The sequence below is a fragment of the Rattus rattus genome, chromosome 1, assembly GCF_011064425.1.
Source record: "Rattus rattus isolate New Zealand chromosome 1, Rrattus_CSIRO_v1, whole genome shotgun sequence".
Lineage (NCBI taxonomy): Eukaryota > Metazoa > Chordata > Mammalia > Rodentia > Muridae > Rattus > Rattus rattus.
The window spans coordinates 244,370,220-244,398,077 of NC_046154.1; the positions used below are offsets into that span (position 1 = coordinate 244,370,220).

A 27,858-nucleotide genomic window follows, 5' to 3' on the forward strand; every position below is an offset into this window, starting at 1 on the left:
GGGAAGGCGGTTCTATTTTTACCCCATCTGTGAAGTTTAACTCTCCAGCAACTGTATGCGCTCCCATCTGGAAAGCTGCTGCTGAAAAACCTGTAAAGTGTGCTCTGATCAAAAGGTTAAACTTTCTGCTTAGATATCCTGGCTCCAAGCCCATGGTTAGAAGGTATCAGAGCTCTTAGAAACACTAGAGCCAAAAATTGATGTCAGGTGCTGGGGACCCTTTGGACCTCTCAGTTCAATGGCTCTCTGCACTACTGGCCCTCCTGCCTGAGGAAGCTTGGGGAGGGTAAGTCTTGAGGGTTTTTCTCAGGCTCAAGTCTTCAGTGCCCCCCATACTCAACTGACTTGCATTCAACCCATGGATACATCATTAATTAAACTGTCAAAATCTGACCCCAATTTACCTTCTCAATTCAATTTTCAGTGTCACACTTTTTTGTCCCTTGGGTAGAGCAAAAAGGAAAAAAAAAATCTGTGTCTCTTCTGTAAAGCTTTTCTTTTAGTCACGAGGAGGGGTGACCCTCCCTATGCAGAAAGCTAAACCTGCCATTGTCAAGAGCTTATTAGTGCTAACAGAGTGGTCCAGAATATGTCGGGTGCTTTACTAATCATCATCATCATCATCATCATCATCATCATCATCATCATCATCATCATCATCATCACCATCCATTGGATGCATACATACCCAAGGGCTTCCCATGCACTGTCACTAAAACCTTCCAGCATTCTTCCGTTGATGAAAACTGAATCCCACAAGCTCAAGTTAATGGAGTTATAGAGTAGGGACTCAAATTTGGCACTGGGGCACCAAGCCCTGAAACCCATTCTTTTAACACCCAGGGTACTCAGGCTTCCCCACTCCTTCACACAGAACTGGTTGAAACCTGAGCACATGGATGGCTTACAGACTCAAGTCTCTTAAAGCCAGGGGCCCGATACATGCGTCTCAGAACTGCTAGTTTCCACATTACTAGCATTGCTTCAAGAACTTTTATTTTTAAATATATTCATAATGTGAGACAGTCTACATGGTTTTATTGTATATAGCCATAATCTCTGTTGGATTTTTATCACAAAATTCTTTGTTTTATATACAAATACATGTGTCTGTATGGTGAAACATATATTTAGAGATGTGAGATAAGCTCTTCAAAGATCCCCCAGTAAGTAAGTGACCAAATTAAGCAACCAGATGCTCCTGACTCTGGGACCCAGAACCCCTTAAAATCCCTTTCTTTCCCATCTGGGCTGTTGTCTGACCTCCAGAGGAGCAGTCTCTGCTGATCTCAGGGCACACCTGCTATGTCTCACCCTTGGCACACAGATCCTACCCTGAGACATTCACAGAAGCAGTGTTTCCTGATCCAAGGGGATTACCCAGCTGGGGGACTTGCCTTGCAGGAGACCAGTACTCTTCTTTCTAGAGTGGCAGCTTCCCAAGGTCAGGGTTGTTTTCCCCCATTCCTATGTTATAACACTTCTCTAACATTCTGCTACAACAGCCTATCTAATACAGCACACACATATCAGAATTCTGGACTCTCCAAATCAAAGGTCTGTTGTGAGAACCCTGCATGTCCTTTGCAGACTTTACTGTGTATATGTATCCTGATGCCTCTACTGGAGTACAACAGATCCTCCTTATGCAACCATTAGATGCCAGAAGTGACAACCATGTCCCTTCTTTTCCTTCAATCTAGGACCTTTAATCTAGGAGCTAGCAAAGGTTTGGGCATAAGAACATTAGACCCAGCTGGCCATGACCTTTTGACCTTGGCTTTCAGTTCCATGCTCACAACTCTTGTTCATGGCTGTCTGCTCCTCTGAATCCCCCTTTCTTTTGCTCTTTGCTGTGTGCTCTGATTTAACTTCCATTCAGACTTCCCACTGCTAGCTTTTCCCCCAACTCTCCTCCCTGAAATCCAGGTTTGCCTTTCCAGAATCAATTTACCTTGCCCTTCAGCCACATATACTCTGTCTTCGGGTGAAACTTTTCATCCTCGTTACTCGATCCGCATCATGTCAATCAGTCTCACTGAGATTCTGAACTGACTCTGAGAGCAGAGAGCAGTCTTAAGCAGATGAGTAAACCGGGATCAAGGGTACAGTCATATATCATGTCCAAGAGCAGAGAACTCATTTTCTACTCGCAGATCCTAACAGAGATCAGAGCATTTTTGCCATGGACATTGAAATCATCGAGGATCCTGCTTTTCTCACATACAGGAAAACTCTCAGAAGTGTCTGGAACAGAGAACTGGACAAATCCCCTTTCTTTGTGCTAAAAGAATTTACCCCAAATTCTACTGCATATATATATGTATATATATATTCATGTGTGTTCTCAGTGTTTTAAAATTATATAAATGAATATAAATGAATATATTCAACCAATCTGGGACATTGATGAATAGCCCTGCTTAGCCCACTACAATAGCTCTTATGATCTCTGCCCCTTCACTTGTACAGTGAAGGAAACCTAAGTTCTTCTCTGCACCTTAGGGATGCTTTAGAGTGAGTCAACAAAGGGCAAAGGCAAAATATATTCCAATCAAATGTGCATTTGAGAGAAAAGGAACTAGAGGAAAGAATAGATGTGGGCCTCTGTAATGTACTAGTCCTGTCACAAATGGCCCTCATTAAACTCAGTGGGTCACAAAATAATGAAAGATGTGAATGTGGTAAAAATCCTTGTTGGGGAGAAAGGAGATTGGCAGGTGTGGGAATAGAGAGAAAAAGGAGGGAGTAAGAATTATCAGAATGTAAAATATACACATTTGAAGATGTCAAAATATAAATAATTTAGGCTTAAATTGAATATTAAATAAGAAAGAACTAGGAACCTGGAAGATCCTAAAAGTAATCAAAAGAATTGGAAAAAAAACAAAGCAACTTTAGATACATATCAGTGTTCCCAATTTTACAGACAGAGATTAGGTAGCTCAGATACACCAGGAGCTTCTCAAGTCACAGCTAGGTAAACATGAGGCCAGGGGAAGAAGCCAAGTCCTCAAGGTGTGGGTTACAGTTTATAAGCCACCCATCCCTGGAATCCCCTAATGTCCTCTGGGATCCCAAAGTTCTCTTCAACCTTCTCCCACCTCTTTTGTGGGGCACAGTGAGACCCAAGCCCAAGCCAGCAGCCAGAGAAGAGCTTCTCTGGTGTGCTTCAGCACTGTCTCTCAGAGATGTGTGTGATGAGTGGGTAGGGCAACCTCTAACGCTGTACCTGATCAGGGGCTGCTGCAGAGCCACCAGCGCAGCGTGGATGGCCACTGAGATCACGGACAGGTGGAAGTAGTCGAACATGACAGGGACCTGGTGGTGCAGACCCCTCCGGGGATGGAAGTGCAGGCCGAGTGTGCGACTGCTGATCATCGGAGTCCCAGTCACGTCTCTCAGCCTGAAAGAAAAGTGAGTGAGCTCACGTGGGCATGGTTTGGTTGGCCCTGTTGTCATTTAAGCAACTTCCCTTTGCAGCCTCAGCCTCGATGTCTCACTCAGTCCTGCAATATTTCTGTCTCCTTAAAAGAATGTGTCCCTTGATTGATAAATGCAGGATGAAGAAGATCTCATAGCAGCTCTGGGCTTCAGCTCCTTTGTGAGCACCACTAAACCTGCGCCTCAGAGATGGGGGTGATGACCAGCTCTTGCCCACACTCCTCTCAAAGGCACAACTCTCTCAGACTCTTTTCCCATCTTTTCTTGCTCATAGAATGACCATTGTTCTTAAAACGATGCATGGATTTTATGAGGTTGTACTCGCTGTAGGATTTCTAACCCCAGGGGCAGGATCTTCAACTAAAGAGCGCATGTTTACAGCACTAGCATTTCACTGGTACAAGGAACAATAGAGACGGTACTTAAGCCTGTGCTTATAGAAATAACTAATGACTGACGGAGTGGTCAAAGGCTAAATGGCTCCCAGAACACAGTGCTGAAATAGTCTGACCAGCGTTCTGAAGTGGCCAGTTACCTTTGGTCTACCACTTAGTATTCAGTGCATATCCGATCCTAAGAGACAGGTCAAAGACAGACAAACCCAGACGTACCTTTTGTTACAAAAAGGGAAGAGTTACTAAGCAGATGCTAAAAGAATGGCCTCTGTGACTCTGCAAGTTGCATTAAGCCAGAGCTTGATTGGGGGATGCCACTATGAGCATCTTCTAGGAGTGTAACAGAGACTATCTCTTCTTCCTCCAGAGATGATGGGCACATAGAGAACAAAGAGGGGGAGGTAGAGGGAGAAGGTTCTCACAGCCAACCAAGAGACCACCCTTCCTTGTGATCAAAGGAGCACCAGCTACTTAACTTTGAGTGCCAAATGTAACTTCATGCAACCCACACATTTTGTTTTGACCAGAAATATACCTGATAAAGAGAAGGAGAGAATCCAGCCAGGGGTGTCAGTAACTGTTGGCTTCAAGCTCACATTTATGTGGATGACAATGATCTGAGTCTTGACTGGGGACTGGATATTCTGTATTGACACTCATATAACGTGGTTGCTTATCCTATCCTACCCATAAAAGAATATGTGAAGCTAATGTGATTTGCTTAACTTGTTCACAGTCACAAGAAAAACTGCCATGCCAGACCAAGACTTTCTGACTCTCTTTTGTGCTGAGTTACTGCATAGCATTGCTTTCAGCCCATTTAGTCATCAGCTTCCGGCAGTGAGAACAAGAAGTTAAGCATAACAGAAGCCTCCTTCATAAGGAAGAGTTAAAGAGAAAATTAATCATTGTTTGGTGCTGTGCAATGGATGGCACCTACTCATGGGGAAGAAGCACACTTCCTAGGGAACCTCAATGTAGAGAAAATGCAGATGAACTTGGATATTGGAGACAGGAGAATGTCGGAAGTTCTTATAAAGGACCCAAACAAACAAAATAATTAAACAACAGCAAAAGTTAATATCTTACAGGCAAAAGAGAATTATTCTGCACACTCATAATAAATAAATTTAAAGCCAACTGAGAGAACATACTACCATCCCTTTATTTTAATGAATTTCCTCTCTGCTGAGTTGTGCAGGGACTGGGAGGGTTATGTGGGGATGAGTGTCCTGGCCCTGTGTAAGCAGGTTCGGATGAATGGTGGCCCTGAGCAAACCAGGACTAATGGACCCTTTCAAGTCAGAAAACACAGATAGGGTGGTAGTCCAAAGCATGTGACTCCACTTCAGTATTTCTGACTTTGGGAACTGAGTTCTTTGGTGGAAAACAGAGCTGTCCTGTGTATTCTACTATTTGGCAGCATTGCTAGTTTCTTCCCATTAGATGCCAGCACCACTGTTACTATGGCCAAAGTCTAGGGACATCATTGTCCTAGTAATACCTCAGAGGGCGGTCACCAGCTGGTCTACCACTGATTAAACAACAGGCTCCCTATTTTTGTTTGTTTTCTTTTTTTGTGTTTGTTTTCTATATGCTGCTAAGAAAGAGGAGAAAAGAAAAACTAAACAATCTACTTGACTTAATAATGATTCAAAGCCTGATTTCTATCTCATAAGTTATTGAAATTTGGAAAAATGTAGGAATTTGCCCATGTCCTAGTTAAAGAGTGCTTTGCATGATGAGTTCCCTGTATCTTTCTCTCCATTACCTGCTCTTCTGCTGGCAAGGAAAACTCATCAAATGCATCCACTGTGAAATGTCATTAAAATTATTAGAAGATCTTGTCAGGCAATAACTTCTGCGATGTTTAGGATTGACAGTGTGGTTCTGTAGGCAACTAGACATATGGAGAAATAGAATTTATGAAGTCAAGAGTTATAGGGACCTCAGACTGGGTGGTCGCTGGAGGGATGAAGACAGAGATCTCAGATCAAGGTAGGGGTATGAGAAGAACAAACTTGGGCTTTGATACTGAGGGGTAGATGGATGGACTTCTACCATCCCGGGGAAATCCCATCTTAAGCGTTCTTGTCAAGAAAGAAACAGCTCTCTGTGTCTCTGTCTCTGTCTCTGTCTCTGTCTCTGTCTCTCTCTCTGTGTCTCTCTCTCTGTCTCTCTCTGTCTCTCTCTCTCTCTCTTTCTCTCTCTCTCTCTGTGTGTGTATGTTGAGAACATCTAGATGAAGAAGGCCTAGTTTTTATAAAAAGTCTAAAATTGAGAGAAGAGCTTAAAGGTTTTTGTATCATGTGTTTTAATATGTTGGGGAAATAGTGTTTATTTAATTCCTAAAAGAATAAAAGAAGACTAAGAAGCAAATAGTGCACCCCACGGTAGAGGGTAGAGGTCAGCTCAGGGTAGGCAGTAGAAGTCACAGAACAAACTTGAACAATGCAGTTATAAAAAGGAGGAGAACTGCCCCTGCTTATTTTCTCTGCAAGTTTTACATAAATAGATTTTCGGTTCTCAGAGAGTGGAAGAACAATAACAGATGTTCAGTATGAACACATGGTACCACAGTAAAAATGATTTGAAAGGGATTTTGATCGTCTAGACTCGCAGAGACATTGCTCTAAATGTTCCCACATAGGAAAAAAGTGTGCTTCTAGTAGAAGACACCTATTAATATGGCAAGAAGTTGGCAGTTTTCTATGTGAAGAACCTGAGCAACACGGCTCCAAGTGAGTGAGTTCTTCCAGGCTCTCGAAGACAAAGTGTAATGGCTAATCTTGGCTGTCAACTGGACAGCATCAAGAATCAGCTAATACCCAAGCTATCGGGCACACCTGTGAGGGCTTTTCTTGATCAGTTTACTTGAATCAGGAAGACGGGGACATCACAGATTACCAGAAACTGGTTATCGTAGAGAAACTATGAGGATTCTGTCTTTGAGGAAGCCCCATGTGTGAGTTAGTGGTGGGAGAAGGAACACAGGCCAAGGATGTTCATGACACTCACTGCTGCTCACTGTCCGTAAAGTGCAGGTCCACCTTGAGCTGAAACTCGACCTCGCTCAGTGCATCTTCTACCTGAAAGAGAAAGACCAAGCAGTTCAGCAGTCAACTAGTAATCTGGTCGGGACGTTTAACTGACTGTTTCGTTAAGCAGAAAAACAGAATCGTGGTATAAAGTGCCACAGATGTGTAGTGAGAATCTTTCTGCGTACCCTGTGGAATTCTGGATAAGCAGGGTACTTAGGAATATTAGATGGAAAATGGAAGGAGTAGATTTATACAGCCACCCTGGTAAAAGTATATTTTCAACAATTATTAAACAAGCATCCTTATAAGACTCAATCTTCATTGTCTGGTTGAAATACAGACTCACCTAAGCAGTAAGCCTCTAGGGATATTTACGAGGGTTTATTTAACCTCTGGTGTATAAATGAAAGATCGTCCTGGTTAGATAAATTGAATTGGAAAGACCCGTCACGAGTGTGAGATGGTACTTTCCCTGGACAAGTATCCTGAACTACATAAAAGGGAGAGGCAGGCTGAGCATTTGCATGTACTGATTGCTCCCTGATTCCTGTTTGTGGGTACAACGTAACCAGTTGCTTCAAGTTCCTGTGACCTTAATTTCCCTGCTGTGATGGGCTATGCTTGAACTGTGAGCTGGATAAATCCTTGTTTTTGTCAGCTTATTTTTATCACTGAAACTGAAAAGGGGGAATTAACATAGTCTTTCTCGCAAGCATTTTAGGTCTCATTTTTGTATGGATTTGACATGGATTCCAGGCTTGAGTAAGAGACTAAATAGCCCCTGCTAGGGGAAGAATGGTGGAGTAACCTGTCAGCAGAATGAGACTTGTGCAGTAATGCATGACATTACCACATACACTCAAATGTCCCCACCCATGGCTGGCAGCACCATCCACATGTTGTGGGGAGGAAGCTGCCATTCACTCTGTTTAAGTAATTTCCAAGGTGACTCAAGCTCCTTCAACTTTATGAACTCTTTCCCTCAATTTTAGTTTTATCCATGTGTTTATTTTTACATTAAAAGGGGGAGAAGAGATAATTCTTCCCATATGTGACCCCCAAATACTGTTCTCAGGTCTTTTATATGCTATACACCAGTCTTCATGATCTGTACTCTGTGGGTTTCCTTGGTATTGGTGCTGCCCTCGTGCCATAGGGCTTAGATTCCTGTCTTCCTTCTGCCTGGCTGAGGCCTGCCTCTGCAACTCACAGTGAGTTACTTCCTTTCTGTCTTCACATTCAGCACTTCTGAGTACAATAGCTTGTTTTCAGCTCATAAATTGGAAACCCAAGAGCTAAATCCGTGAGCCAGGCACATTTTATTTAGTCCCCAAGGTATTTTAAAAAAATGTTTTGAACAAGTTGCAAATGTTGAAAATTCAGGTAATTCGCATTCACATTCCTATTGTGGGTTTATAGCTGTTGGAGGAAAAAAAAAATCTTTGGATCTGGCAAGGTAGGGCTGACATTTGTTAGCTCTGTTTGGATCAGGCAAATCCTTCAAATACCATGGGTTTACACACTATGGTGCTTCTCTACTTGAGGCAAAGCACCCTGACTATTTTCTTGCCATATGTCTCCCCTAATCTCCTCATCATTAAGGAATACATTAGTTCTTATTCATTGTAGACTCCAACTTCCAGGAATAGTGTCCTGCTACAGAGGCTGTGTGTATTCATCTTTGAGGAATAAAACTGTTCTCCCACATTTGCATATTTTGATTTTTCTTTCTTTACAAGAATACCCTCATCCCATAGGAACAGACATCGCCCATCCAAAGGTTTCTTTGTAAATGTCTTGTTGGATAAGCATAATTCAAGCAGATACATACGGATAGAATTTATCTTTAGGCCTTTGTGGTTTAAAAAATTGTTATTTTAAAAAATTATTTAAAAACTAACATTTTACCAAATCCAGGGGCTATAAATAACTTGTTTATTTTGCATAACCACAAATCCTGCTTCATACACAACCAAAGGGACTCAAGCTCTCACCACAGGTTCCCTGGATATAAGATGAGAAAAGTAAATCCCCTAAATGCCTTCTGAGCAAGCACTGAGTATTGAGAACTTCCTGTGAATACTAGATTTTACAGGCCGCAATTCTGTGAGGACTGAGACTAGACCGAGCCTGATTATGACTTTCATTTGTTTCCCCATAAGCCTTACATGCAAGATAACTGCACATACATGTTTATAGAAGCCCATATATTATAATGGCAAGATACCTACATATGTATGTTTATCACAGTGACTTATTCCCCCACCCCCAGATCCACTGTAGCCTGCAAGCTGAGGGGGGCAGCTTCTAAAGTCAGAATGCACGCATACAAATCCTGAATCTATTTATTGAATCTCTGTTGGTTCTTTTCTTTCATAACATGGGAGTAAAATAATTCCACTTACTCTACAGCATTATACTCAGTGAACTAAATAAGAAAGTATACAAAAAGGATTGGTCAGTTTCAAATAATACAATTTGTTATGGTTGATGTTATTTCTACTTTACTACTGAGATTGAAATTCAGAGGATAGGTTCTCCCAATGCATCTTCATGGTGGTCAGGAATGCTCTTTGGAAACTTCTTGTTTAAACCATGGCATTGTCACATCTCTAGTGGTGTGACAGAGACAAGTCACAGCTCTAAGTCTCTGAATGCTCATCTATCACGTGCAGTTGAGAAAGCTCCTCATTACATTGCAGTGACTCAATGAGAAATTACATTCAGCAAAAATCCCAATGGAATTCCTCTAACAAATATGAGATGCTCTTGGTGATAAGACCTTTTGGACAGCCCTTATAGCTAGACCCAGTTTGTATCATTATCTAAAAGGAGCTTTACTTCCCTCAACTACCTCGGGCTATCACTGGTATCTTCGGGAGTATGACACACCCTAACAGTCCATTTCTGCTGACTGTTGTATGCATGGAGTGCTCCATCTCCCAGGTATAACTGAACTCAGCTCTCTAGGCTACCTTTGCCTGTCATGTGGATCAGCTTTTGGCTTCCTCCATTTCTCAGATGTTGCTGTCTTTGTCTTGAGACTCATCGATAGCCACAGAGCCAGCAGAAGAAACTGCCTTCATGCCCTTGGTCTCATTTACAATACTTGTACCTTGGTCAATCTCATCCCTTTTCCTTTGGATTAAATCTCCAAGATTGTTGCCTCTAGAACAAGGTAAATAGGCTGCGTTCAGTGAGATGACTATGGTTGCCCACAGCATATCCTGAACTCTCTTTTTGATGTTCACATCTGTGGCGTTCCTGTGCCACTTGATAAAATTTTTGAAACCCAGTCCCTGTCACCCTAAATTTGCCATTGACTCATCTATTATTTTCCAGTGTACTGTTGTTCCAGGTCCTAAAGCTTTCAAGTGTTTTCTGTGGGAAGACCGCCAAAGCCTTCTTGCTCCAAATCAACTTAGCCCCTACCCTCCTAGTCTCTGAAGCACTCACTAGATTGGCAATGAGCTTGGGAACTAGCATTTTGAAAAGCATTACCTAGCTTCTGTCCTATGAGTGTACAAAGGAATCTTCCTCTAGAGATTTCCTATACCTATGAAACAGTGGTGCTCAACCTTTGTAATCCTGTGAGCCTTTAACACAGTTCTTTGTACTATGGTGACCTCCAACACTATAATTGTTTTTGTTACTACTTTATAATTGTAATTTTGCTACTGCCATGAATCATAATGTAATTACCTGTGTTTTCTGATGGTCTTGGGCTACCCCTGTGAATGGGTCATTTAACCTCTAAAGGGTGACAACCCATATAAGAACTCTGCTATATAATTTTGTTCATAATCCCTTTTTGTTATAATCGTTCCCTCTCCTTCTTCATTGGGTTAAGTATCTTCTTGTTTAATCTATACATCTTCATTGACTTGACTGCTGAGAATATAGTTCTCATAGTTCTCCACATGTGAACTATCATTAGACAATGGAGATGCTCAAGCATATTTTTCTGCTTTATTTACCCTGACAATGGCTTTGTCTCTGTTTATGAGTCTGTTCTTTTCTCTGGCTCATTCTACCAATCCTCTGTCTTCTTATTTTGTAATTTTCCCTAAAGCATGTACATCATTACAACATATATGAATAAAATACTCTAGGGCTTCCACAGTCACTGTGAAATGTCCCATCAGATTCTTTGGCTTATAGTTAATTCTCTTTATATTCCATACTTCATTTTGGTTCTCATCCATGACCTCACTAAAGAGACTGGATCTTATTTTCTACAATGTGCTCATTGGATAAACACCCATTATTCAAATGAGTATTTTCCAGCATATTGCTGAATGCAGCTGACAGTACATTTTCTGGCCACTGGCTTTACTTTATGGCAACCCTTTAGTTTCCATAAATCAATAGATACATATTTGAAAGGAACTAATATGTTCATATTTCATCTCCAATGCAGTATTTCAGACTTGTCCTGTTCGCTTGAGTCACTACTGCTCGAGCTATAGTGATTGGCTGAAACACTTCTTGATACCATATGGATTATTCTTAAGACAATAAATATTAGTTTATAGAGAAAAGCAAGCTTGCATGCAGAAGAAAACATTATATCTTGAGAAACATGCTCTCTATTCAGTGTCAGTCTGCTATAACTCACAAGGTTGAAGCTGCAGGGCTTTAAACTGTTAAGGATGGGAGCCGACTATGATGCAGCTGAGATGGGATGATGTTTAGATAATGCATGGGTGAATCTCATAGGTAAAGACCAGCATCAAAGCACCAGGCATACGCTCCTTTTTGCTACTTTCTCTCCAGCATATAGTACAGACATTGTGAGCATTCAGAAATCCTTCTCTGGAGAGCTATGTGAGTTAATTTGCAGCAGTTTTTGCTGTCAATGAGGTAAGTCAGGCCGGACCTCATTACATAGATCATAAAAGATGTGTCCAGGAAGCCAAGGGTTGGAATACAGGCAGAGTTTTCTGGTTAGGTGTCTGCTACATAGCAGGGGCAGGGAGGGCGATGTTAGCCAGAGTATTCTTGGTTTACTTAAAGTACTGTTCTTGATAGCATAAATTCTTTCATTGTAGAATAATCAGCCAGGATGTGGCCACAAAGATTCAAGTTGTTGACCCAGGGAATAAGAACAATAAATTCTAGAGGCCTAAAGGGGAACATTTTAGTCAAGCACCTATCAAAAAGAACAATGTACCAAGCTTGGGGCTTCTCTTCCTCCTCTCTGCTCTGTCCTTTCTCTTTGTCTGATGGGCTCTACTACTTATTTCTGAAAGGAAGCTCCTCTGTGAGTGATTGCCAGCCCCAGAACTTGAGCACCCCCAAGTTCTTTCCGTATACATGGGGCCCTTGATTTTTCAACCAGCAATGGGCAGCCTTGCTAAACAAGACATAATACTTCTAATTTGCCTGCTAACTGAGCTATCAGTCCTTGAAGACAGAGGACCTTGTCACCTTCTTCTACTTCTGTTTTTCATCCAATGACCTAACCCAGAGCTTGAAAAGAGCAGGTAAGCCAAGACATCTTTTGAGGAATTCCTGGGCACCATGCTTGAGCAGAGGTACATAGGAACAAGAGAGAAGTGACTTCACGCAACTGAGGCTTTATGGAGTGAGTGGGCATGTGAATGAGAAGAAGAAAACAAATGCTTCAGAAGTAGGTGAATATCTGAACCATAAATTCTTACCAGATTTCAGAATCAATCTGTAGCCTCTCCTTCACTCTTGTGGAATCCAGCGTAAGAGGGAAAGGTTTAATCAAGAAAGACAATCTCTTGTGGCTGGCAGATCAAGACTTACCCTCTCACCATCTAAGAGCAAATGAACCCGGAAGAGCATGGCATCATTTATGGACACTTCTTCATTTCTGTATAAGATCTGGAAGACACGACTGTGCACAACACTCTCATGGACACAGGCTGAATGCAGGCTGCTGCTCTCTGCAAAACAGGAAATCAATAGGAAGCCACGCACTCCAGAAACATGCTGAAACTACAATACCATCAGGTGTCTTTCTGGTCTTGAGAACACTTAATTCTAAAACTTAAGATCACAAATGGGTGATAGTCCATCACTGGAGTAAACTATCTCACCAAAGAGCCTTGATCAGTGCCTTATAAGCCACATGATTCTGGTAAAGTCACTCTTGCTGTAAGCAGTATACCTTTCTGGAAGTTAAAACCTTCACAATCTCTCACCTGATCACATGAATCCATTCACCTCCATCCAGGAAACAAGAAATATGGTTTATGAAGTAGAGAAGGTGCCCTGTCTACAAAGACTCCCTAGTGTTTACAGAGCCCATCCTCTATTCCCCCACACACACTAATGCTGTCATAGTCTTTGTGATCTGAGGAATGTTCTGTTGAGAAATTTAGGCAAATATTAGATTCTAATCATACTTCTTTATCAAGCACATGAATGAAACACATTATGTTGGAACTTCAGTGTGTTCTGTTTTCTATTTCATAATCAATAAAAAATTTCAATGTTAATTCAAATAAACAGCAAAACTAATCTGCATCCATTGCCCAGGGCCATCATGTGCATAAAATAGGTACATGCCTATGCTTACCATATATATTTCAGAGGGTAAAAGCACGTAATAAGTTAAGATAAATAATGTTAATATTTATTCAAGGCAGTGATTACTTATTTGTAATAGCATACATCTATAAAGCTATAAAGCAATCTTAATAGCTTCCAAAGAACTTTAAATGTGCCTTTTCTAATCTCCAAGAAATATTCTTATAAGTATGCTCCCAAATTAGACGCTAGTGCCTCCTTATTTTCTTATTGGGAATTGAAGGCTCATATTTATACCAAATTCATTGGCTCAAATATAAACTTCAAGTGATATTACTTGAAGATAGCTGTGAGAATGATAAGGTTGTAAATGGCCTGGCAGAAATGATGATATCCTAAAGAGGCAGTTGTGGCTCTCAATCTGGCTATACAACTATTGGAACAACGGGCCTGAAGAACTGGGAACTTCCTTGATAATAGCATGCTGGGAGAAGGAAAGAGCTCCAGTCAGCCTGGAGAATCTGTCTCCCTAAAAGATAGTACATAGAGTTCTTACAACTTGTCAGACCATTTAAGAAGGTAAGACTGAAACCCAGATAATGATGGACCCATGGTGCATGGGACCACACCTTGAAGGATTGTTAGATAAAGTGCATAGGAACATAGTTCTCACCCCCTATTTAAATGTCCATCTCACTTCAGGACTCCAAGATAGACTGAGGGTCTCCTTGCTTATCATTATTCTCTTTTCTGGTGTGGACAGATTGAATACTTTCTACTTTTAATTGGCTTATTAAGAATGGGAAGGTGACTGACCTAACACAAGGCAGAGATTGTGAACCTTAACTTCCAAGTTCTGTAGCAAGGCCGCAAAGGGTACACCCTTGTGAACGAGATACTTTTACTTCTAGAAAGAGCCCAAAGAATGAACCACTCATTTCTTCTACAGAGTGACAGAGCAGAGAACTTTTAAATCTATCAGTTTAGAGTCCTGAAAGTCCAGCCATTCAGATATCCTGGTTTCAGACACCCATTCTCCAAAGTTGTGAGAAATATATGTCTGTAACATTATTTTTTTAACAATTGCCTTTGTTAAAACATTCACTATGGAAAGGTACCATGCAAGATTGTCCTCATATCTGTCTACCGAACAGAAAATGAAGCTCCAGGTGATTGATGAAATTTACTACATTCCTGGTAAAATGTTAGTACTCTAAAAAGCACAAAAATGGAATAGGATTGTGGGAGATTAAATGTGAGTAGTTACCCACAGGCTTTGAACTATAATCTCAGTTGGTAGCATTGTTTAGGCAGGTTTAGGAAGCCCTGGTGGAGGAAATGTTACTGGAGTCAGGCCTTTAAAGTAAAGACCCTTACCTACATTCATTTTTCTACTCTCTCTATTTTGAAGTTGGAGTTGAGGATGTGAGATCTCTGATTCCTGCTCTACCTACCATGCCTGGTACTTGCTGTCACTGACCCCAACCCTGACCCCACCTAACCTTCTGGGACTGTAAGCCAAAATAAATTTATTCTTCTATGTGTTCTAAATTCCACTGAGACCAAGTTAGTTTCAAGTTAATAGAACTTTTAAATAGAATCTCCTCTATGTATAGATTCCTCTGTTTTTATTGCCTGAACATTTTATTCCTTACCTCTTTCCACTTTCCTTCCCCTGTCAGAGCCTGGCTGATCTATAAGTCAAACCAACAACTTGAAAGCTGGATGGATGGAGTAACTACCTTGAAGGTCATAGCAGCATGCGCCATCTTCTGCCAGGGGGGACAGCTGGCAAAAAAACACAGCCAGTTTCTTTTCTGGGGAAGCGACATCATCTGTTATCACAGCAGCTTTTCCTATGAAATATTGCCATAACCACACTGATCAAGGGGGAGTACTGTGGATAAAAAGACCAAACAGACCAGGATCCTACGACCTGGAACATCCATGGGTTGGTACACAGTGATGGCATTTTGGCTATGTTGAAAATGGGCTTTCTAGATAGTTTCAGTTGAATTCACTGTCATTACATAGGCCTTTAAGGACAAATGTCTCCTGACTTAGATCAGATTGGCAAATGAGGGTATAGGATACCATTTGTCATCACTGAAAATCCCAAAGCCCCAGAACACCTTCTTCATCCCAAGACAGGCATTTAGCAGATTTCCATTTCCAACATCACTCAACAAGGGATTATGTGCTCATTTATAAGGGAAGGTACACCAGTCACAGGACATCCTCCTTGGAAGTGAACACCATTGTGACTATACCTACGTATTCTCCTCCAGTGATGATAGTCCATGTGTGGATACCCCAACCTTTTTTGTTCCTCTTATAATAATGAAGGGAAAACAATTCTCTTCTTGGCAAAAATATTTCCTAAAGTATTTTACGTTGGATCCTCTGCTCTTTTGGGGTATGTTTCCCTATAAGACTGGGGGATCCATTCACATCATCAATGCATCTTCTTACTCTCATGACCAGACACACAGAACATGGAAAGGGTAAAGTATATAGTCTGTATCATACAGAGACCTAAAGCACAATGGCCTGATTTGGTGACAAAGGTCTATAATCCCAGCTTCACAGGAGGCAGAATCAGGATAACTGTATACCTGCCTGAGCTACAGAACAAGTTCAAGTCCAGTTTGGGTAACTTGGTTAATATTCATCTCAAAGCAAAAATTCAAAAAGAACTAGAGAAGTATCTGAATTGTAGAAAAGTTATGTGGACTACATAAAAGATGAAGCCATGATACCACCACATAAAAAAAGAAAATTAATGCACATGTTACAGAGCTGTCCTCTATTCTCATTTTGGATATATTTATGAATACTGAAATTTCCTCATACAACAGACCTACTCTAAGTACACTGTAAGAGGACGTACACTCAAGTCTTCCCAAATACTTCTCTCCTTCTCCATGTTAGAGATTAGCGCCATGTATGAGATGCATAAGGGCTTTAATTAATAAAAGGACAGGTACAGAGACATACCTGAAGAAGAAAAAGGAGGAGTAGAAGAGGAGAAAGAGGAAGAAGACAATGACAATGATATTTGGGGAAAGAAGGTGACATGTAGCAAAGTGAACAGGGTAGAGAAATGCCTTCATTCAGATCAAAGAGCAAGAGAACAAAGTTTTATGACTCGATCTTTCCATTTCCCCCTATTATGAGTGAAATGAATACTTATCATACCTATAGACCTTGGAATGTTTAAAATTCTGATGAAGGTCCTTATCTGCTGAGACAGTCCTCATACACATCAGACACACACAATCTTGGTGGGAGGAGCTCTGTGAGCATGGATGACAAACTGGAGCTGCCACTCATCTAGTAGAATTCAATGACAAAAGGACACTCACTAATCATTTACTCCTGATCTTGGCTCTGATTGAACATAGGACTTCTGCAAGCAATTAGGTTGTGAGAAATGATCAAAAAGTCAAAGATACCCACCAGATCCCCAGGCTAGAATCCAGCTAAGTGGGCACTGTGACATGCACTAAATAAAATACCAAGACTACACCTCTGAACTTTCTTGAATTCAACCCATATTCTGTGAGAGAGTGCTGCTTCCCCCCATTAGAAAACACAGTTTTGGAAAAATCATCAGCTGAGTGTGGAAGTCCCTCCAGGATGTCAGAAGAAGAAAGACTGCTCAGAACAGGGTCTTAGTCATTACGAAACCCACGCCTACTAATTTTCTGGATGTTTGGACTCGGGCAGGTAACTGAATCTGAGCTCAAATAACACAAAAAACTGTCCTTCCTAGTTTCCAGGAAATGATGGACAAGGAATAAAGTTTTCAACTGTAAAATTCTCAAAACTCCGATTTCCAAGTAGGAGCAGGGTTAGCACAATGATGACTGTAGGCTGTTCGTTTTCTGCTTGTTCCAAGAAAGATGAAAAGATGAAACAAGATGATTACTTTTTTCCGCCAAACCTTTCAAGGAAGACACAAAGCAAAACCACATTGATAAGTGAATTCAAACTGTGATTCACATGCTGCTGACTGGTGGGATTGGAGCACATACTGTAAATGATACAGGTGCCCATTTGATAACTGAACTAGCAGCAACATGGTGGAAAAGCAGGAACTCATGAGGATCACAGAGGGCGTTGTTGTTGTTGTTGTTTTATTTTTGTTGGTGGTGGTGGTCTTTTTTTTTTTTCTTTTTTGGTCTTATTTGTTCAGTTTCTTTGTTAGTTTACAGTTTGGTTTTGGGTTTGTTTTTGTTTTTGTTTTTGTTTTTTTTTCATTCTCTGTGAAATTTATAGAAACATTAGGAAGAGCAAATGTTTCTATCCAAATGATACCCAGATATGGTGTTGAGCAGGGAGGGACTATTTGTTCCCAGAGTGCAAGGAAGCGAAGAAAGTAAAGACCAACATGAGAAACCCTCAATACTCTGTGGCCCAGGCCCTCTTGGGTAAAGGCTGTTATGACTGCACTAGGACCTGTCTCCATGTGATAGAAAGTTTGCATTGTGTAGAGCCCCAGCTGAATATATAAGGGTGTTAGGTATGTTTTATGGTATAATTACATATTACCACAGATTGGGAGGTTTAGAATGCACAGGAATTTGTTGACTCAGCATTCATGGCACATGGTACTGTGTACCCTTTTGTAATGGTAGCTATCATTCCCACAAAGTAGAGCCTTAACTCTGCTGTCTTTTAATGTCCCAGGGTACAAAACTGTTATGATAACCAAAGTTTGTTGTCAGTTTCAGAGATGATAAATATTCAGAGCACAGTGACACCTAAAGAGCACAGAGCAGGGACTCCAGAGATCTAAACAGCTGCTTGGACCAGCAAGGAGCTCACCTAGGTCATGGGCATCCTCATGAGCTCTAATTCTACTCATTCCTGTAGATTTGGTTGTCAACCCAATGTATAGAAATGAGAAGCTGATCAGATCCAGCATATGGAAAGTAGCTACTTTAACTCTGTAAACTCAGGACTTTCTGCCCAATGTGGGATGGGAGAAAAGTATTTCTGATAACAAGGAATTTATAACAAGCAGTTATCTGGGATACTGAAACCATGTAGTTCTAATGGTGCTTGTAGTTTGGGAAGCATACCTCATTAGTGACATATCAATAACGGATTGCCAATTTACTATACTTCCATGGCTATACTTCGTAATATATGTTTTATTATACCTCAATGACTATTGACCATTTTTTGTTGTTTGCTATTTGAAGTACTCCACTGTGGATGTGATGCTGAGTATTTTACATCTATAGGTATGAGTGTAAGTTAATGCCTCTCATATATACCCAGATTAATATATTTTATGACTTTTAATAAACTAGATCCATTCATGCATAGACTTTATTTATTACTGACCCAAACACATCAGGTCTAAGCAGAACACTGGGATTCCTTATAGGGTTCCTGTGGTGTATGTCGGATTTACACTACTTACTGTCTGTGAATGAGATCTTTGATTCAACTCAGTGAATAATTTCCCATTAAAGAATGCAGCATTGTCTATGATGCTGCATTATTTGCAACATTTCATGAAGCATAATTGAAAACTGTTAATAAAAGTGACATTTTATGTACACAAAATTGAGTTGGAAAACAGACATTTTCAATAACTATATGGTTACAAAACTACTACTACAATATGTTATAAGGAGAAGACAATTTTATTTTTCCCCACAAAGTCTGTTTTCCTTCCTCTTTCTTTGTTTTATGATAGCTTATTTTAAGGTGCATGGTATACAGCATGTTCTCAGCAAGTTTTTTATTAATTTATAATTTGATACTTTTTGGATAGTAACTTATGGGAACATTAAACCCTCTCCTTTCCTCCTTCCATTGCTCCACTGCTGTCTTCTTTCTCCACACCAAGTGCCCATCCACTTTCATGTACTCTTTTCTTTTCTTTTTCTTCTCTCTCTTTTTCTTTCTTTCTTTCTTTCTTTCTTTCTTTCTTTCTTTCTTTCTTTCTTTTTTTCTTTTTTTGCTTTGTGAAAAACAGGGTTTAAACAGGGTCACTAGTGTAGACATGGGTGTGAAGTATGAATGCCCATGGCACAAGAGTGACTCATCACTGAAGACGATGTCTTCAATTAGCTCAATGTGGTAGGTAGGGGCAGCCAGGATGCCCTCCCTATTTATGACTGAATATTCAGAGGTTCTAGAATACAGCTAGGAGCTAGCTTCAGATTGGTCATCCAAGGTCTAACGTTTTACATGCTCTGTATGCATCCCTTCTGTATCACATTGATTTTGGTGGTTTGAATAGGAATAGACTCCATAGCCACATGTGTTTGAATGCTCCACTCATATGGAGTAGCACTGTTAGGATGTGGGACCTTGTTGGAGTAGGTGTGGCCATGTTATAACAAGTCTGTCACTGTGGGGACAGGCATTGAGAGATCTCCTATACTCAAGCAAAGCCCAGTGTGGCACAGTCTCCTTTTACTTCCTGTGGATCAAAATATAGAACTCTTGGCTCCTTCTCCAGCACCATATCTCCCTACCTGCTGCCATGTTTCTTGCTATCACAATATGGCATAAACATCTGAAACTGTAAACGAGCCCCAATTAAATGTTTTTCTTTTTACGAAGTGTCATGGTAATGTCTCTTCACAGCAACAAAACCCTAACCAAGACATTGATTATATGAGCTTTCATTTTATTCATAAGGAAATTTATGAACATGTAGCTTATTATGTGTTCAACGTCAAATGTTAATAGCAGGGTGGCTCAATTGTGTTGTGGTGGTTGTTGTTTCATGTTCCTATTTCTTGACATGTTTACTTGATCTTTCACAATTCAGCTACATAACCATATTGGCAAAGTGCTAGACCCTTTTCTCTTATTGCTGAGAATATAATGGAAAGGGATGATCTCTAATACTTTGCCCGTTGATTCCTAATTGCTTTCTCTCACATTTCACTTCTGGTGATCTTTCACATCTATTCTGTTTCATCAAAAATTCTAGAATAGTACGAGAGTAGACTTTGGTTATCAGAGCCACACAACTCTACATATTCTCAGTCAATAACCCCATTAGTCATTAATGAACACAAGGCAGAAGGAGGACAATTTGACAAAGTCTTCCCAAACCAGTGCCATGGTTCTAATGTTGAGAGTTTCTCACTCCTAATTTACTCTGCAAGGGAACGTCAATTTGGAAAGCAGGTTCTATATTCTGGCACAAATTCATTCTTGCAAGAGGGCAACTAAACCCAAGAGCTGAATTAAGACACGGTTTAAACATCTGGCAATAAGCAAGAACTCTTGCTGAAATTTGCTAGGGAGTTTCTCCCATCAACATTGAGTGGGTTTAATTGCTTAATTATAAGCCACAATGACCTGCCTATTAGTTTGAGCCGAGTCAGTCCAGCACTTGATAACACTTTATTGGTCAATAATATGCACTGCTCTGTATTCACAAAGGGAAAAGGCTAGCATGAAGCCTGGAGTACACTCTAGTCCTTCAACAGCCTACCAGCTGGGCTTCCTCCAAATTTGTTCCCATTTCTAAGCAGTCTCAAGTATTTCAATTTGCATTTCAGCAACAGAGTCAAGTGAATAGTCATATACCTTTTTTTTTTAAGGACAGATTTGAATTGAAAAGTGTGGGTTTGCTCTTGGCATTGGGATCTATGGATCTATATAGTGTTTACGTGTGCATTAAACCTCTTCCACTCTGGGCCTCAGTTTTTCTTAGCTGTGAACCGTGACCAGGAGAGGGGAGAGTACCACCAGCTCAGGACGGGTCTATGAAAGTGCTTGTGTAGGATATAACATATGATGGATAGCCAAAATTGTTGAACAGACATGCTATTTGATGAAATTAGCAACTAGTGTGTTATAATGTGGTCAACTACAGGATTTTACCAATAGAGCTATCATGGGAGAATGGGGGTAGTCTGGTAGAGAGCTTAGGTATTTTGTTGGTTTATTTGTTCATTGTTTATACGGAAAAGAAAGAAGACGGAATGCACAGTGGGCTTTGCTCAGATGGAGCACAGAAAAGCTCTCTAGTAACACCTGGAGGAAGGACTCTAGGGAAAAATTCTTTAAATCTTTTATCTTTAGTTCCTTTACAGGCACAGCCAGCACTGGGGATATTTCAGCTCTGCACAGCAGTGAGTGTTGTCTTCTACCACAATAGACACAGACAAACACATGTACACACTATCTCATTCTGGAACAGAAAGCATTTAAGTGCATGTTGTTTCCCTCCTTCCATTCAGGCCCCCTTGGCTTCTTCAACAACTCTTACCTCAGTGTGCCAGGCAACAGTTCCTTGATCCATTTATTTCTACTTTACTTTACCATACTCTCTTCTCTGGGGAATCTGAGTTGACTCCAAGAGTTAATATATATTTTATTTATGAGATAAGAATTGTAGCCCCCCCTCTTTCTGAGCAGGGATGATGCTTTATGTGTTTGACCTTTATGTCAAAGATAGACACTGTGTCCAAGGCAGACCCTCCCATTGTGTTTTGCCACATCTATGGAAGTGAGCTACATGCCAAGTGGAGAATCGAGCTTGGTGATGCAATCTCTCTTTCCAGCTAAGTTAGCATGCTGACCTGCACTCCGCATAAATACATGTTTCTTTGTAAACAATACAATAGGTATGAAATATGCCTAAAACCACAGCATGGGACTCTCTGAGGATAGAATTATTATAGTTCCAACTTTAAATCTTAATACATGCATACACATATATACACTCACATGCACATGTATATACAAAGGCATGCACATTCATGTGTATGCATGCACATACACACACATACACAGAGAGAGAGAGGGAGAGAGAGAGAGAGAGAGGTACATTTCTGTTAATAAGTCATCAGGAAACTCAGCAATTGTGAAACAAAGAGCCCGCTTATGTGATTTGGGCCTTCCTGGACCATCTGTCGCAGCCATATGCTTCCCAAGGAGAACTAAGTTTAGCTGCAATTGCAGCTAATCAAACATTTGTAAGTGCTGCAGTGTCCCTGCCTGAACATGACTGTTGTAAGGAGCACAGTGATGCTCTCTAGCTCATGGTGACTTTGGCCTAGGTCACAGAATCCAACAAAGAATCATGGTTTATTACACAAATAGCTGGGTTTCCCACAGTTACTACTGAGCAAGCAGTATCATGTGGCTACCAGTATCCCAAAGGTTTCCTGTAGTGGCTTGGCATAGTCCGGCCCAACCCAAGCCTTGGATGAGCTGTCACATCATTGTATTCTTCTGGCCTCTCCTGCAGTGCCTCATTTTTCCTCAATTGCCCCTCCCACCTTGAGAAATAGTGCACATACCCAGCTCTGTTGTGTAGTACAGAGTAAAAATAGATGGTCAAGAGATACGGCATTCCATATAGTATTGTTCATCATAATGCATGCCAGGCATATCCCACTAGGCACAATCCTTTATGAGTTCTGGGAAACCTGAAGGCCCAGGAGAGGGGGAGGGGGTCGATTTGGCTATAGTAGAGACAGATACCGAAAGTGATAGACATCAATTATTACAATGGCCCCTACCTGCTGCCATTGCTGAACATTCCCCCTTGTTAAAAAATAAGAAAGGTATTCCCAAACCAAGGTCATTCCACCTCGTTTTCCTATGCCTGCAATTATCATTTAATCTCAACTTTTCATGTTGTTGTTCTATAATACAAGGTGTCCTTAACCACTTGAACTTCAGAACAGTGGAGGGGCCACCAGAATTTATTCCCACTATTTAAAAGAGATGCTAAGTGATGACTTTGATATGTTGTTGCTCTGAATGTAGACTTTGGAGTTACTCTAGGGCCAGACATGTCTGATATTTTTTTTTATGGCCTCAGCTTTTCTTGTCAGCTTACATGTCTTAGGGACCTCACACAGTATGTAAGGAGCATAGTGACCTAGATTCTGAGGTCACTTTATTCAGCCCTATCCTTGGCTGGGCCAAACCATTATTTTTCCATTGGACACAATGGGCATGGAATGGAAGAGGTACTTGTTCTGTCCACTCTGGAACCCTTCTTGTTCTCAACTCCTCCACTTCCTACCTTAGCCCCAAGAAGCTTTTTTAACAGTCTTTGGAAATGGCTGAATGTTTGACAAGGTCCACTCACCGTGTTCCCAGTTCAGTGGCAGAAATTTGAGACATCAATGCAGGACTTGGTGTCTTCCCATTTCTCTAACCTATTTCAAGGCTATCAGGAACTAAGCTTTTAAACATGCTTCTCCAACCTAATGAAGTCAAGCCATCTGAAACCATGAGCCAAAACAAAGAAGCCCATACTTAAAAAGTGTTCCTGCCAAATATTGAACTTTCAGTGACACAAAAATACTTAATGATTTTATTAGTCATCATAGCTAAGGCCCCTCTTGGCCCTTTGTAAGCTATTGGCAGCAAGGATCAGGGTACTGCCTACTCTTCCTAATATAGTTCACATGTTCGTGGTTTGAAAGCTTAGTTCTCAGCTGCCTGTGGTACTTTATGATGTAGAACCCACCTAGAGGAGGCAGGTTGCTGGGTATAGATTTCAGGAACTGATTTATACTTGGTTACTTCTTGTTACCAATTCTGTTTCCTGGTCCGCTATGATGTGAACACTGCCTACTACCATGTTCCAAGCTGTTCCACAGTCCCTTATCTGAAATGATGCCCTAAAACACTCTGGAACCATAAGTACAAATAAATATTTTTCTCTCTTATGCCATTTCTGTGAGGTCTTTTGTCATGACAGTTCAGAGTAAAGCACTTGGCTTAAATATCCCTGTGCATCTCCAGAGGTCAGCCCTACCCGCTACTGAGCTGACCTACACATTTTCTCATGATCCCCAGCATCTTGTAATTATCTCCCCATATGTCTACATGAGTCATGTTACTCATCATACCTACCCCTGGGCCTGAAAAAATATACATGATTAATGATTAAAATGTCCTAGCTATTTTTCATGTCCAATTTTACATATGAATTTCCTCCTCCTAGGTTAGGTCTTTTTTAGTGATTTTTAAATGTAATCTCCCTCTCTATAGTCTCTCATCAGAAATAAAACACACAGTAAAACCAAGTTGCACATCCTATCACCACTTCCTCCTTTAGGAAATAATAGTTGACTACAAGAATGTCTGTACTAGTATTTCTTTACTTCAGTGTGCCACACACTCTGTAGCACTGCCAAATCTAACTTCTACCCCGTTCAGTGCTGAAATACTTTTCAATCCAAGTGGTTAGTACCCTACAGCTTTCCAAATAGTCAAGATATCCATACTGAGCAACAAGGTTATTCAGTCTTTCCTTGGGATAATCTGTAACTTTGACATTGAACTTTCCTGATTTCTCCAGTCTCTAGTAGCAATTCTTTGCCTCCCTGCCAGTCATGAGTCTGTAAATTCATGTACTTGACTCCATAACAGCTCTACATTTTTGTCCATAAAGTATAATACCTTTTAGTTTGTATTTACTGACTTGTCTTTTGACTAGAATGCAAATTTTGAGAGAAGAAAAAAGTCTCTTATATGTTCTCCGAACATATGTATGTTATCTATGTATATCTTGCACATACAGTGCAGTTTAGCACATGGGAATTTAAATTTGACATTATAGCAAAAGAGGATTTATACATGAAAGAGATATCAGATTCCAGGTCTTTGGGCAAAATAGAACACAGGCTTTTCCTCAAGATCGTTATAGGGATGGTTGTGTGTACTATATTTACAAAATTCCTAGTCTATTGCTTGGTGCATGTAGCCATGCAGTCAACAGAAATTTATTAGCGCTATTACTACCAATCCCCGAAAGTGTGGGTCAGCTGTTGGCACATAGCTCAGAAAACTGAAGCAAAACCACATTGATTTCAAGGGAGATAAACTAGAACATTTTCAGGGCTCATGTCTTTTACTGCACCCTAAACTTTAAGTGTCGTCCTGAACTGTTTCAAACCAAAGCCGATGATAGTGCAACACAGGACTGAGGTTTTCAACAGCGCTTCCTTAAAAGGGAAAAGGTAATTCAATGGAGTCTGGAGATCATCCTTCTCACCCATCTGCATATTTTAGTTACTTAGACCCCAAGTACTCACTGAAATCTAAGTATGGAGTGGTGCGGCATTTCCCAGGCACTCAGTCCTGGCAACAAGGGGGATAATTTCAGATCCCATAGGCTTCAATATGTACAAACTAAACACTTTCTACAAAGAACCTAGTGAGAATTTGCTTAGTTATAAGGCTGTAAGTGTTACAAAATTAAAACTTAGAGGAAATGCAGCACACTTAAGTCGAGAACAAAGAAACTTAGAGCCTAGAAAGGAAAAAAATGAGTATTTCCCTGCATTGTTTCAATTGAAACTTGACAGAAGCCAGAATATCTTACAAATCCACATGAAAAGAGAAACAGAAGAATAAAGCTGAGGTATGGATTAATTGGTAAAGTGGTTCACCAAGAAAACATGAGGACTCATGAGGAGCCTCCAGAGTAGCCGCGTGGAAGTAGCTCAAAAACATTTCAATGATGGAGCCAAGCAAGTGTAAGCATAAATGAGTACATCACTACACCCCTGCATCTCAACTCCTCCAGCCATCAAAGGAAACATTGGGAGTTTCCAGCATCATGCTGTTGGTAAGTCTAATTATGGAGATGTGAAACCCAGTCTTAGCATGGAGAGCAAAGCACTACTAGCATATTAAACTTACAAGTTTAAAATACATATGATAAAACATTTACCTAAATGAAGTTAAAAGATAAAATACAAACGTATTCTACATAATACGTTAAATAATGATGGTCAAAAGTGTGTTTGATAGTAGGTATGGGGGCAGGGAGGATGACATAATTCCCTAAAGAAACAACAATATAAGCAAGCAACCTTATCCATCTTCAGTTCCCATAGCTCACACAAGCTGACTACATGTACAACTCATGCAAGTTGTTTCTTCTAGAGGAAGGGACACTAAAGTGTACACTGTAACATAGCTATAGCTAGATTATTAGACACACAGAGATTATATGCCAACAAGTTAGCTATGGCTTCTTCACTCAGATTTGAGTAGAAGTCTAAGACAGCTCTAGTCTTTTTATTATTATGGAGGAACTTTCTGTTAAAGGAGTTTCCCTGACAGAATGAATGAGTTGGCAAAGGAACATAGTGGGTGATGACTTTCAGAAAACCCTCAAGGTGAAGCAGAACCCTGACTTTTCTAGTCTCTTGGATATACTAGCATTAACCCATCCTTCTATGTTGTACACATACACAGTCCTCAAGCCCACATCCTCTCTGATAGGTCTCCTTTAGGGACCTATTATCACGTCTCAATTATTTTACTTTACCATTATGTAAGTTGCATCTCACCAGAAAGCTGAGGCATTCATAGCTGTATGGCATGGCTCTCATAGTTTAGCCCAATCCTAGGTATCCTAGGAGTGGGTCAGTTGCTTTCCCCAAGGGAAAGAAAAAATTGGCTTACTAAATTCTCCCAAAACAGTCTCTGTTTATTATCTGTAGGGGCTGAAAAAATGGCTCAGTAGTTATGACCAGTTGCTGCCCTCCCTGAGCTCAGTTCTCAATACTTATGTACGTGACTCAAAATAGCAATTATCATTGGAATATAGAAATAATACAGTTTAATCTGTATTAATGTTGGACTAAGTAGTAAAAAACCAAAAGCACGTTGTCTTATGTCAGGAATAAAACAGAAGTGTCCAGTGTTACTAGGTCAACTGAATGTAGTTCTAAAAGTGCTAGGTACAGCAACTAGGAAAAGGAGAAAACAATGTTCAAAAATTGGCTTTTGGTAGTAGATGATTGCAAAGAAATATATTTGATACTGAAAATGCAAAATCCATTGTGAAGCTTCATAGCTTTGGAACAACTAATGTATAAAAGTTCATGGTCTGCTTAGTTTCAGGGTGTGATAATTTTTTGATTTGCATGTTCTTCAAAAGAGATTCACCAAAAAGAGTCAGAAAAATAAAGTTAGTAGTCTTTCTTTGTAGATATTATAATTTTTAGATATAAAAATCTCTAAGGGCTTCAACGATATATTGTTAAAACTAACAATGCAAAACTTCATTTTACAAAATCAATATTCATAAATCTATAGTGCCTTAGCAAAAATGACAAAGTGTTGAAGACATCAAGAAAAAAAGTCATTAATAATTCTTACCAAAACATACACACACGCATGCACACACACACACATACACACACACACACACACAAATTCAACCAAAGAGGTAAGATGTAGAACAAAAGTAAATTTAGAAGCAAACACACTACATACATGTTCAGGAGTTAGGGGAATTAATAATCATTAAAATATAACATATAACACTGCACAAAGTAATCCAAAGACTCAGTAAAATGCTGATCCAAATTACAAATTCCATTTTCACCTCAAATGTCTTAAAATTCCTATACAACTCCAAGTAATTATGTACACCTATAAAAACCTTAGTAAAAGAATACTAGCACCATTACAGTATGTAAGTTCAAAATCTACACAAAGGTATAGAC

The 27,858-nt window shown here is 40.3% G+C and overlaps 1 protein-coding gene across 1 annotated transcript in view; it reads right to left on the reverse strand.

The window, feature by feature from the left end:
* The window catches only part of Fam135b (family with sequence similarity 135 member B), a 277,326-nt gene that overhangs the window by 91,613 nt on the left and 157,855 nt on the right, over positions 1 to 27,858 (reverse strand). The window contains exons 5-7 of the mRNA XM_032916392.1: positions 12,656 to 12,795; positions 6,858 to 6,928; positions 3,233 to 3,406 (exon numbers count right to left, since the gene is read on the reverse strand). Coding sequence (XP_032772283.1) covers positions 3,233 to 3,406; positions 6,858 to 6,928; positions 12,656 to 12,795 — 385 coding nt within the window. The remainder of the gene's footprint in view (positions 1 to 3,232; positions 3,407 to 6,857; positions 6,929 to 12,655; positions 12,796 to 27,858) is intronic.